Source organism: Anopheles cruzii, chromosome 3, assembly GCF_943734635.1.
Source record: "Anopheles cruzii chromosome 3, idAnoCruzAS_RS32_06, whole genome shotgun sequence".
Classification (NCBI taxonomy): Eukaryota; Metazoa; Arthropoda; class Insecta; order Diptera; family Culicidae; genus Anopheles; species Anopheles cruzii.
In genome coordinates this window covers 44,210,701-44,224,386 of record NC_069145.1, presented here as the reverse complement: position 1 = coordinate 44,224,386, position 13,686 = coordinate 44,210,701, and the positions used below count along the sequence as shown (strand labels likewise).

Below are 13,686 nucleotides of genomic sequence, written 5' to 3'. Positions count from 1 at the left end.
GGTAAACACACCGCTTCGGTCACACACACTCAGACACACGCGGTCGGCAAAAGCTTTACAAGGCACAAACAAAACAAAAAAATGATGGCGATGATGAACCGCGGAACGCCGATTAGCTATTTCGGAAATCAGTGGCCAATTACACACTCTGTGGCGGTCGTCTCTCGTTATGCCGGTTCCGATGCAAAACCGTTTAGCATACAAATTGCCACGCGTGTTCGCACACGAACTGGTCACGACAAACGAGGCAAACAGAAACAATCTTCGAAGGTGCAAAGTAAGGAGGCGAACTCACGAAATGGCACCGCGCACGCAACACCGCTCGGCTTTGACAGCTAAACTTCTCCACAGTCGTCGTTGTACTGGCTGGCGTTCGAATTAAAGTTGGCGCCTCGCGGAGCGAACGAAAGGCGTACCACCACACCACCACCGATGCACAGTCGCGCGCACACAGCCTACCGTGGTGTTTTGGGGCGGCTTAGTGTACGTGGTTCAGTTCGCTTCGCGTTTGCCATCTCGCTCTCTCGCACTTCCGAATGTGCGTGTCCAAATCGGCGGAATGTTGCCGGTTTTTGTTCGCTCTGAAATACGCGCTAACCGCGATAATCGTGCCTGTGTGCGTGCGAATGCGATCGGCACTTACGATCGCGAACTCGCTGATCGATCAAACGCGGGAAGCAAATGCCGGCAAAACGGCCAAGGATCGTTGTTGACAGGCAAATAAATAGCGTGCGTGCGTGCGCGTGTGTCTGTTGGCGATCGGTTGAGTGGAATGTGATGCAAACAAATGGATAAGACCATCTCGCGGACAGGCAATTGCGGCTTTTGGGGAATTTTGGAATCAATTTGTCTACGACGCATATCGAAGAAAAAATAGAAGTATGATTTGTGTGATTTGTGTGAATTTCATAACTTTATTTAAGGCGCTTTCAATTGTCCGCTTTGTGTCAAATATGCACCGTTTTGTTGGAAAATTTGTTGTCGTTGCAAATGTAGGTTCATGCCTTCCATGTTGGTTTCTTGGTCGTTATTGGCAAAACACTCGAGCAATCCCAGCAATCCTTCCTTGATCTAAATTTTTCATCATTCAGGAAATTTTGTTCGGCGCGAAAACGGTGTCAATCGCTTGGTGCAAGATCCGGACTACACGGTGAACTTTGCCAACCAAGCTCCTGGACGTTCTGGCGAGTCACCAAAGACGTCTGTGACATTTCGTTGTCCTGTTGAAATACAAAATCTCTTCTGTTGGCCGATTCTGGTCGTTTTTCGTCAATTGCTAGTTGCAGTTCTTGACAGTAGAGATCTGAATTTAGTGTTTGGCTGCACGTAAGCAACTCATAATAAACGATTCCTTTCAAGTCCCACCAGTAGAACCTTACTGGCCGTAAGTCCTGGTTTGATCACCGGATAAGATGCTTCATCACGCTTAAAGCATGGTCCACAAAGAATCGGGAAATGTTGTATGTTTTCTAGCAGCGCCTCTGTTGGTCGGATTTCAAATGTTTTGACAGGTATGTCTTAAGTAAACATTTGACTTTCAGTGCTGAACGTTTCATCTTGGTACGCGAAGTTTATAGAAAGTTACGCTCAATGGAACTCGAAAGAAGAAAAATAATTCTGCACACTCACGGCGAGAACACCACGTGGTCTGCTTTAAAAATCTCAAAAACACAAAAATTCACAAAATCAACTGTATATGCTGTGCTCCACCGTTTCCGGCAATCCAATACCGTAGACCGAAAGATTCAGAGTAGGTGTCGTAGTGGAACATACGACCGGCAGCTGATCTGGAAGGTTTTGAGATCAATTGCGGCAAATCCTGGATCCCCGGTTCGGGATATTGCAAAAATATATGGTGCCAGCAGAAGTACTGTCCAGAGGATCTGTCTATAAAAAAGCTAGTGTTTTTTCTTGCATTGAGGCATCGAAAGAGGGCACTTAAGCAAAACCTAGTGCTTAAATACGCACTTGAAAGTTATACAAGAAGGTTCTGACGAGGTAAAAAGGATGCTTGCTTATGGACGACGAAACATACATGAAAATTGATTTTGGACAGCTTCCTGGACCAAAATGTTATCTCGCCACGGCATGGAGAGATGTCCTCTCCAAGTTCAAATATGTATTCAGCAATAAATTTGCACGGAAACTAATGATCTGGCAAGGAATTTGCACATGTGGACCGAAACCAAGGTTTTCAACACAAACACAACGATGAACTCAACGCTGTACAAGGAAGAGTGCCTCAAAAAGCGAGTTATATCATTTATTAAGTCACACAAAGGTCCGGCTAAGTTTTGGCCTGATTTGGCAAGCTATCACTACAGCAGGGAGGTAGTTTAGTGATACCGAGACAATAAGGTGGATTTCATCGCAAAAGATATCAATCCACCAAATTGCCCTGAACTCCGCCCAATCGAAAATTATTGAGCAATAATCAAATGGAAGTTGAAGAAGACTGGAAAGGTGATGCGGGATGTTGCAGAGATGGCAATAAATTGGAACAAATTAGCCGCTGAGGTGGACCAGAAGATTGTGCAAAAAATAATGGCGCGCGTTCTACAGAAAGTTCGCGATTTCATCCGACGACCAACAAAAAAAATGTATGAAATTTTTCTCTTAAAGTACAATCAAATACCTTCATTTTGACACCTTCACATGTTTCCTAAGACAAACCAATCCCGAGAAAGAGCTAATTCAATTGTTCCCGATTCTTTGTGGACCATGCTTTAGACCACGACCGATTTCACACAATATTGTCGTAAGTGACCCATTTCTCATCTTCAGTACCAATCCGTGAAGAAATGGGTCGATTTCAATCCGTTTGGTCAAATCTTCGCAGATGGCAATTCGATCCATCAGGTTTTTCGGTGTCAATTGATGTGGCACCCAAACAGCGAGCTTCTTCGTGAATCCAGCTTTGCGCAAATGGCTTACAACTATTTGATAGGTAATCTTTAGGATCTGGTTGAAGATCAGATGACTAAAATGCTGATCAACTTTGACTATTTCGGTGATTTTATCGACATTTTCGACGGCGGGTCTGCCGGTGCGAAGTGCAACTTAAACATACAAAATAACTGAAACGGGTCAAAGAAAACAAAATTGCACATTACTAGCTGTTAGAGTATCGGCACCACAAACACGATGCACAATTTCAGCGGCCTAGCTTGAATTTTCGCTTTTATCGGACAAAAACTGTAAAATTTACCGAATTTTCTCTTCGTTGACCTCCGTTGTTAACACCCTGTAACTTACAAACAACTGGCAAAAACATAAAACAGTGAGAGCATTTTTTAAGTTAAAAGTATCAGCTTTAAAACAAGCAAAAAAACTTAACACTGTACGATCGATACTTCACGAGATATCGATCACTAAAAGCATCCCCCCGTCGTGAAAGTCGTGAAAACCGTCGATTGCTTTTCACCCAGCCTTGTACTATTAACTTGTAAAAATTTATGTTGGACTGATTTATCCTGCCCCTAGGATGTTTCCCAAAACATACTATAGTTTAGAATCTCATATTAATTTTGTATTCTACAATTTGAAGGACTTATTTCATATTTGGTTGTTTATAAATTTAGGGAAAACAATAAGTAGATTCACGAATGCAGCTCACAAAATGTGTTAAATTTAAATATGTGCAAATGCAATAAGATAAACCTTGAAAATGAAAGAAAAATCCAGAAACATGGTTGTAAAGTAAAGAGGTAGAAAGTAAAAATCGAGTATGCATTTATTCAGCATCGACGTTAGTAACTAACCTCGTAATCTTTTCTTACGATTGTGAATTTTCTGCGAAGTGTCCTGTTGCAGCCTCACGCACTAATCCGGATTAAAGCAATAGATGACTTTTCAAACATCGCACCAACTTGGATGAAAAAAAAAGACTTTATTAGAACTCGGTCCGCCGTTACTGATGGTATAATAACATTAGCAATCAGATCTGAAGCGAAGGATGGTGATACGCCGCCATGCGAGATAATTTGGATCTACTCTTCATTTCGAGTCAGAGTGCAATGGTAGAGTGCCAGACGAGCTCTCAAACAGTTACTCAATTACTGATTACTGACGACCATTCGTCAAACTTTTAATATTAGCATTTGCCAATTATCAATCAATCTTTTCTTTTCAAAAATATTCAGCCTTTTTTTTAAAATAGTCAAATAAAAAAGAACACACTAATTTGCTCACCCTGTAGATCGCAAAAAACGTTAAGCGACTTTGGTGGTTCCTTCTCCTGTGAAAATTCAACTGATTGAAAACTGTCAGGCATGAAGTTCATTTCAGGGACCAGACAGTGCTTGTGATGGCCCGTACAAACATAGTAACAATGTTGCCAATGTCAATGTAAGCAGTGCACGGGATAGCAGCGCGATTGGCAGCCTTGGACAACGGAAGTCCACACCATAAAGTACTCGGTGAAGCGCAAGCGAAAGAATCGTCCACCAATCGTCATTTTCGGTGCTGGACTCTCATGAAATGCGTCAGTAGCCTGTGCTCGAAGGGAACGTCAATTTTACACCCGTGGCGGGCTAGACCAAGTCCACAGTTTGTAGAAAATTTCACCCAATCCACCAGCGTGTCACGGTGGAGACGCAAATCAGCCACGCTCACAAGCGAAAAACCAGGTCAATGGATAACGAATGATTGAATTCTTTGAGGTTTACACTGGACGCTTCGACGAGGAATCATCAAAGCATGGATAGGGCGTTTTGGATGGGTGGTGCGAAAGAGAGCGCATAGGAATGTTGTATGCAAATAAGTGCATTTCATGCATCAGCATTCAACCGTGCGCGCCGGTGTCGGTTGCACGGGGCGACCCTATCGCTGTCCTGTCAGCTGTCAGCTTGTCGAGAAAAGTTGTCTGCACACAAAACGGACCTCGGCGAACGTGGGGTTGGAAAATTCAATAAAATATTTTGCTGACGGTGAAGGACCAGTTACGTAGTCCAGGACCCGGCTTACCGTGTCCAGGAAATCGGAAGATGGTAGACAATGCCTAGTCTATCGACGCCGACGAATGCATTTGCTGTGAGATGCTAAGGGTACTTTGGCTGCTGAGTTGGTGAAGTCACTGTGGGGAATGGTTTCGGGTCTCGAAAGCTCTTCTGGCAACAGGTTGCCCACTGGCTAGATTGGCCACGTGTGGTGCAACTTTGGAGTGCCACAATTTTGCATACATGATGGAAAGTCGGCAGCTTTTAATTGCGACATGTTTCATGTAAAACTAGTTTGCTGTTGGTGAACACGGTGCGTGGCGAGAGGCTTAGGTCCAGAGCGCATTGCATGATGAAACCGCACCGGTGAATGAACTGTTATTTGAAAGCTAACTAGCTTTTGATGTGCAGTGGATGAGATTTTACACCGACGTCAGCATTATTTCGAATTCCCTGAAACCAGACAAAAATCACTCTTGATGTTTCTAATTCATAGTTCGCTTTTATTTAACAACAGTGGGTCGGGTCCGTTGTAGATGGATATGAAAAAATGGAACCGATGGTCAAATTGAAAGTTGCACAAGAATGCTTAAGGACGTAGTGTAACTTATCAGTGTGATTGCAGGTGCTCATACGCGAATGGTACACCATTCGAGTTCGTTTGAAAAGTTTCAATTGTTACTATTGTTTTGCGTTGTACGATGCCGTTCTAGTAAGTGGTTTAGGTGTCCTATCGACTTCCCTGGGCTATGTATGATCCGTTCTATGTTATTTTGCGAATTCGTGTAGTTGGCTAGATTAAAATTCGTTCCGGTGGACGCAAACTGACACAGTGCAGGAAACGAAATCCCATAATGAACACATGCAGGGTACATCTTCGTTACACATCGAGAACTGATGCCTCTGGGTGGGAATCGGGAGTTCTACTCGACGACTAGGGCGTGAGTTTTGAAAGTTTCCTATACAGGGGCGATTGGATCGTAACGAGGGGTACCAGTGAGGTGGGAGCAATAGAGCGTTGCCATTAGGGCCGTTCGGGATGGCTGGAGACATTTGCTGAAGGAAGTTTTATTTCATTACAATTTTCTACCACTGTGTTTAGTTTAAATTTAAGAATTGTACCAACTTCACCAACGGTGCCGCTGTTCAACAGCGTTTCGTGTGACGTATGAAAAACCCTTCCCAACCAACACGCCCCTTGTCGGGAAGGTACCAAAGGCTAGCAAATCTGTTATTCCACCTCGTAAGGGCTCTCCGAAACTGATTCCGACATTCCGAGTGCATTCCAACTTGTTGCGATACCAAAGCTTGACGATTTCGACCAACAACTGCTTAGCCATCCGCCTATCCTGGCCAACCATCCAACGCGTCCCACGTCCTTAACCGGTGGTTGCAAATCCAAATACCGTCGCCACCATTACCGATCGGCCAGCGATCGATGGCGGGACTCTGGCAAATGTGAAAAACGGATGCCCGTTACAATGAGTATATCCATAATTGAGCTGGCGCTAATCCTAAGCAAATCCTGTTACACACTCACACACACTTATGTTACGATAAGAGGGGTTTGTTTTCGGGTTCGTGTTCTGCTTCCGTCACGCCAATGTTTCTACTGCTTGTTTTACTAGATTTGTTGTCCTATTGTAACTGTATTGCATGTAATATTCAGCTCTAGCATAATCAAAACGCTCTCCCTCTCTCTCTCTCTCTGATACACACATAGTTACGGGCCGCGCCACTCTCGCTCTATTGCGCCTATCGGCCAACCTCTAAAATGTCGATAAGTTGCAAACATCGATTTGAAAATCTCTAAAAAACTGTTACTCAATAGCTCAATACTAGTTTTTGTGTTTGTGTTTCTTTTCGTTTAGTTTTGTTATGCTTCGATTCATGCGTTACTTTAGCAGTATGTGTTGTTGGGACTGTAGGCGTCTCGTGCCTGAATGTTGCCACCACATTGTTTCGTCCCCTGATTGTTTCGTCCGTGTTGTTGGGATATTTGTTAATGATACAGGGTGAATATAAAAAAATGCAACAAAGTAAAACGCCATATTTTTTTCATTTTTGATTCAATTTTATTGAATGAAAGCAAAAAATGTCGGAAATTTCATAAAATTTTAGAACAAATTAGGTTTGTTCGAATTGGCCACCTTTGGCACGAATTATGGCCTTCAAACGGCCAATGAAACCGTTACACGCTGCCCGCAAGTGGCTCTGCGGTATTTTGTCCCATTCTCGGCGAAGCGTTTGCTTGAAGTGATCGAAAGTTTGGTATTTTTTAGTTCAAACCTTGCTTTCTAAAATACCCCAGGCACAATAGTCCAACGGATTGGCATCCGGAGATTTTGGTACCCATTGTGCGGTGGAAATGAAGCGAGAAACCTCATTTTTTAACCATTCTTGGGTGGCGCGAGCTGAGTGCGATGGTGCTGAGTCCTGTTGGAATGTCCAAGGTCTGCGACCAAAATGTTTGCGTGCCCTAGGCTCCAATACACTCTTCAGAATATTTTGTGATTATATTCGGCAATTATTTTGACGCCACGGACGATTAATACTAGCGGATAGCGACCATCGACTGTTATGGCAGCCCACACCCCCACCATGGCCGGCGCTTGAGTTCTGGTGGCCAACCGAAGGTGTAAATTTTCAGCTGACCTCTCTGGCAAGTAAACACGATCATTTTATTTGTTTACAAATTGCTGGATAACGAATGGTTTCTCAACGGAGAAAACCAAATTCGCCAGTTCACCACTTGCGGCCAAGCGAAGCAAGTCTTTGGCTCTTTCGAGTGTAACTTTTTTTTGTGCATCGGTAAGATCTTGCACTTTTTGGAACTTCAATGGCTTTAGTTCAAGCTCATTTTGCAATATTTGCCGAATGGCATACTGCGATATGTTCAGCGCACGAGCAATTTTTCGGCCACTGCGACACGGATTTCGATGAAGTCGCTTCTTCACTTTTCGAACCATTTCTGGTGATGTTGCTGTTTTTTTCGTCCGCTTCTTTGACGTCAAGCTACGCTACCAGTATCACTGTAACGAGCGATGGTACGAGACACAAAATATTTATTAACATTTAAATGCTGGAGGGCGCTAAAGATAGCCATTTGTGGTTTTCCAGCCAAATATAATGAAATCATACTGGTACGGTTGAGTTCCATCACGAATAACTTTTTTTCTGTAAAATTCCCACCGAAATGCTTTTGCAAGCTTGTAAACAATATAATGAACTGTCACTGGTATAAATCTGACAGCTGCCGGACGAGAGGTTTAGAAATGACAGCAGTCTGAAGTTTGTTGCATTTTTTTATATTCACCCTGTATACAGCGACTAGCTTGGCGCTCCGTTACGCCCGCTAACGATTGTTTTGCAGCGTTAGAGGGGGGGCGTTCGAGTAGCTCATTGTGGTGGGACAGTGGTGGGTGGTCACTATTGTGGCATGTCCGGCTATCTCTCATTCCGATCGGTGGATCTCGCAAGAAGGTTAAACGGTAACTAGTGACACTTATACAAACGGTCGTAGCCTTTTCTCTATCAGCTTGTCTTACGGCGCAATAAATTTAACAACTATTATTGTTCGGGGTCATTGAGCTGGGGCTAGGGTATGGTGGTATGCGGGGTGCTCCTGCGCTTCATGCCGGATGGTTGTGTGTCTCGATTGGACGATGCCGGAGCATGCCGGACAAACCTAGATCCATATCAAAAGGGAATACATCTTCGCGCTGGTATTCCTGAACCCGAATCGATCGATTAGCTTCGTAAAATGGCTTCGAAAACTGTCTTCCAGTAGGAGTTTGGTTTATTCGCTAGGTGCTACCCGTAATTTAATAAGTAATGGTCTTACACTGCTACGGCAACCAGACCAGACACACGCTCTCCGTTGCGTGTGAGCCAACGGGAGAACCGATAATCTCGTCCCTGCCGGGAAATCATCGGTTTTTCTCGAGGCTCGCGGCGCGTGGCACTGCCAGCGGTGTCCGAAACTTTGTTGCGCCCAGTTTGGAAACTGCTTAGCTGGTGGCTGGTGCAGTTTGGAAAGTTATTATTTAATACATACATCTCAAAACTTTCGACGCCTTATCAGTTGTGACGGTCATTACGGTTTTACTAATCCATCTGTCTGTAAGGGTACGATGCGATGGCGAGGACCCGCAAAAATGGTGTGTGTGTGTGTATTTAATGGCTTTGCACACTCCTCTTTGGGAGAGTGTGATCTAAAATCGTTCGTCCGCTGTTACAAAACTGAAGCTAACCAAAGTGGCTTTTCCCTGCACCGGTGCAGCAGCAGATCAGCTTCCGGCAACTCGCCGTCGCTCGCCGATTTTATCGCCTACAAATGGTGCATCCTTCGTGAAGTGTGCTGGCGCAGTTCACGCGGTGGTCGATTGGTAGCAACTGTGCCAATTCCTGGCTGTGTGTGACCTTGTTCGCCCGTTAATTTAATGTAGAATTAAGCTTTACCACTTGTTCGGTTCGTCCTTTTCGGCCAGCGACGACTGCCACTTGCGCTGGGTGGCGTGGCCTCGCTGTTGGCTTGGCCAGGCGAACGCGTGTTTGTTTGTTTTTCGTTTTGGTTTTGTTTTACCATAATTGAGATTCGAGGATAAACGAAGGTTCTACGCGTACAATTGGTCTTTTGGGGTTTGTTTGTTGATTGTTAGATGTTTGTTCGTTTGATAAATATTTTCTCCTAAATAAGCTAGAACAACTGTTGCCCAGCAGAACTTCCGGCCCCGCAAAATGGATCCGTTGTTCGCACGAATGGCCGATCGATCTTCGCTCGTTCGACAACATTTCCGAGCACATTTGCCGCGGCAGTGGACCGATAAAGTTAAATTAGTGTCGACTATCTTATTTCGATTTGTAAAAAATAGCATCTTACAACAGGGAGTGTGTTAAATCTTTTGCACCAATGAACCAGGTTTCATCTGACGACCAATTTCGGGGACAAGGTGAGGTAAATAATTTGTTCGACCCTTCAAGATGTGTGCTTTGAAAGCTAACTTTTGATTTCTTAATAACAAACGCTGAATCACCTTCGTGTGCAGATTTGGTAGTGTGTTGATTGATTCGTTATGTGTTCTACTCTCTACTCCTAGTACGGTATGGTTAAACGTTACAATTCCTTTTGTTTGTGTGTTATCTTCTTCAACTCTATATATCATGTTTTTTGTCTAATGTTTAGGAAGGCAATATCGATTCATTAAAGATCTAAATATTTTGTTGTTGTTAAATGCGTTCATTCTAGGTTAATACGATGCAAAACAATGTAATTAAAAAGTATAATCCTTTGCCATCTCTGAAGTGTTGGCCACCTCGAGTTGACCCAATTACATACATTTGGTTTTGCTACAGTTTCGATACATGGTTACCATCACATCTATTGCACCGTTATGTTGCCTGTTGTAGAAAAACTGCAGTACACACATACGAACCCGCTCGCTTGATTCTCTACTGGCGGTACACATACACTGCCACTATGTGGGCGTGTGCAGTTACATTTAAAAAGCATTACGTTCTGTGTCCGCTCAGTATATGCTAGAGCTTTTGTTATGATGCGCTATGCGCTATCCTGCGCTAAGGGGTTTCGCTGGGTGGCGAGTATCTTTATTGTTATTGTTAGTATTGCATTATGCTGCACTAAACATTTATCGGTGGACAGTTGGATTTTTGCATCGTTGCTTGGGGAGCTGTAAGGGAGAAATGAAGCAGATTAATTGCGTACTCTTCGCGATCCTGTAGCGAGGATGATAACGGAGGCAGCTATGCTGTGCGTGTTGTTTGTGCTAAAGTTAGTGGATATGCAATGCGTGCGATTAGTGCGTCAGTTCTGATAAGCAAAAGAGTCACAACGCTTCTGATGAGCCGGTAACTGTTGGGACAAACTGATAGTAAAAAAGCTTTGAAATCCTTTGTTGACTGTTTATGTTTTGAGTAGTTGAAACAATATGCTGCATATCAGTACGGCTGATATTGTGGTAGGAGTTGCTACAGATTATGAATAGCGCCCAAATTCTTCAACTTGTATTTTCAACAGTAAGTATCTTAATTAAACAGTCTTTACTGTCTCTTCTGAAAATATGCCCTTTTCTAATTTAACAATGCGCATAAATGTAGGCAAATAAATGCAATACAATACAAAACTTACTTCACCGAAAATTCTGACATTGAAAAGGAAATATCTAATTTTCAAACACATTCTTTTCAAAACTACGACCATCCTGGTATCGGCCTAACATTTACCTTAGACGAGTACAAAATATCTTGAAATACGCATGCGACCAGTGTGTTGCTGCGAATTGGAAACGGCCACTTTGACGATTACGGAATCGCTTTATTTATTAATGTTGCCAATGACTCCCTAAAAGGACACGATTTGCAAGTCTAGCCATTCGTTAAAATTATAAGCCCCTAAAACTGGCCAACCCAAGGTTCGGTGCAGACATACAATCAGGCGTAACACGTTTCGGAAGGGAGGTGCGTTCGTGCGAACCACTAATAAAGGGTCGGTGAACATTTTGGTGGTTCCCAAAAATATGCTAAGCAGAGCCGGCCCGGGGCCGACCTACCTTACCTGGGAGCAGTAGCCGGCAGCATAGTACCATCGGGCGGCGACAGGATCGGGGACAGGAAAAGCATTATGTTCTCTCCGCCTCGAGCATGGAGCTGGATCCTCATCCGGCGGGTGGCGGCGGGGATAGGACAGGATGGCTTCGAGGCCCCCGTCCCAATTATGATGGATAAGTGCGTCACACGTACGCTCCCATGCATCGTAATGTGATGGTGGTGGTGGTTGTTTGCTTCTTCGTCCTCTTCCAGGTTTGTCCGTCCGGTGCGCAGAAAACAGGTGTCGGAACAAATGGGGAAGGTTCCCCCGAAAATCTGCTGGTGACGCGCCCACCGGGTCGACAGTTGGGTCGACGGTGTCTTGGGCTTAGAAAATGAAATCCCCACAATCCATCGCGTAGTCGAAATCCTCGCCGCCCACGTCTTCGATTCCGTGCAGGTCGAACGGCCCGATGTCGGTGTGGTAGATGCCGCCGGCACACGGTGTCTCTATCATGTTGGTACAGTGCGTGGTCGGAAGTGCGTGCAACGTGATTGAATCCTCACACTGCGACCAGGTGAGCGCTGAACATGTTGGAGAAAAACGAAAGAAAATATGTATTCATTTAAGGCTCGGTCGATGGAATTGCTCGTTCATGATTATTTCATGGTGAGCGAATTGTAATACATATTGGATGTAAAACATACAGCTACGAATTAATACTATTCATTGTTGTTGTGCGGTGAATGCCAAACAGTGAATATGGCTTGATCAACTTAGTGATAAATACGATAATTCGAAAAAAGCATGGCGTACGTTCACGCAATCTGTCAACAGAATATTGACGTTTTGTTCTGCATGCTCTTTTTGAGCCACCTTTCTATAATGGTTTGTGAACAAATCGGCTCAGAACAATGCAAAACGTTTTGTTCATTTGAATAAAATAGGTTGGTTTTGCTGTAGATTGCGTTTGACGTCATCTTGTTGATTTTGTAAGCTTGAAGTTATTAGTTGTTTACTTTTTTGTCCGTTCTACAAAGGGCCAACCACATCATTATACTACTGTGGCCAAAAAATAAGGGGAAACGGTTGTCTTTGATTATCATGGTGCATTATGAATTCTTGGCCAGCCAATTACCTAGGTACAATTTACTACTCTGTAATTTACTACTCTCAAGACCAGACCATTCAGACCTAGACCAGTCAATGTTTGTATAGATCGGTAACCATAATTCGATAAGCGAAGCGTGGTCATTACAAAACAATATGTTTTCCACATTTTTTTGCTACCCTTTAAAGATAAAACTTATCCAACGGACTTGACCCAAGCGCATCCCAAAAACTCCTCAGCCACCAGCGCAGTTGATACAGCTGCGCTCACTACTGATGTCCACGCCGGGAATCGTAAATTCATTTACACTTTGTTGTAGCCGGGCGAAGTTTGGCATACATTTTTCATGCTCTTGTGACGGCTTCCGGCTCGGCTATTCCAATAAATTCTTGACTTTGGCAGAATACACACTGATTGCGCGCGATCCCAAAGTGAAATATTATGTCGACGAAGGACGCGCCACTGTGCAACCGGTGCACCCGGATCCGGACCCGCACCCGGACATCTTCTCGGAAGCTGCTCGATCGCTCGTCCGCCGGAACCCTCCGGTACTACGTATCGGAGCGCGCCGGGTGAAAATAAATCGAATCAAAGTTTTCCAATAAATTCGTCAATCAGGGGTCCAACAAAACGCCAATTCTTCGGGGAATTTAGCATGAATTTCGACGGGCGCCACCTTTGCCGGCACTCCGCCATTATCCGCTTCCTCGGCTTGGTGGCGGATGTCGCGACGGTCGAGGAATGTTCTCGCGTGTCGCTGCCGCCGCTCGATCGGAACCCACTGTTTGTCCCCCGGGGGGGATACCAGCAACTTACTTTTCTCGGAAGAAGCGACCTTACCACTTGAAAATTTCGCGATGGTTTTCCCGATGGGGAACTCCCACAAGCCCCTGGAAGGTGGTCTTGGCCGGTACCGCCCGGGCGGGTCGGTAATCCATCCCAAAATATCAATTAGTCAGTTAAACATCCTTCGAAGGCCGCCCTCGATGCCGCCGCCGAAACACGATCCATTTGTTTAATGTCATTGTAAATTGTCCCCCAACCTTGACCGTTTTTCTTTTGCCGCGTCCGGCTCCGGTTACCACACTTCG

General features: G+C 44.4%; 1 protein-coding gene across 1 annotated transcript in view; it reads right to left on the bottom strand.

Moving 5' to 3' along the window:
* Window positions 1-11,871: 11,871 nt before the first annotated feature.
* The window catches only part of LOC128273706 (uncharacterized), a 37,465-nt gene continuing 35,650 nt past the window's right edge, over window positions 11,872-13,686 (bottom strand). Inside the window, exon 9 of the mRNA XM_053011732.1 lies at window positions 11,872-12,068. Coding sequence (XP_052867692.1) covers window positions 11,872-12,068 — 197 coding nt within the window. The remainder of the gene's footprint in view (window positions 12,069-13,686) is intronic.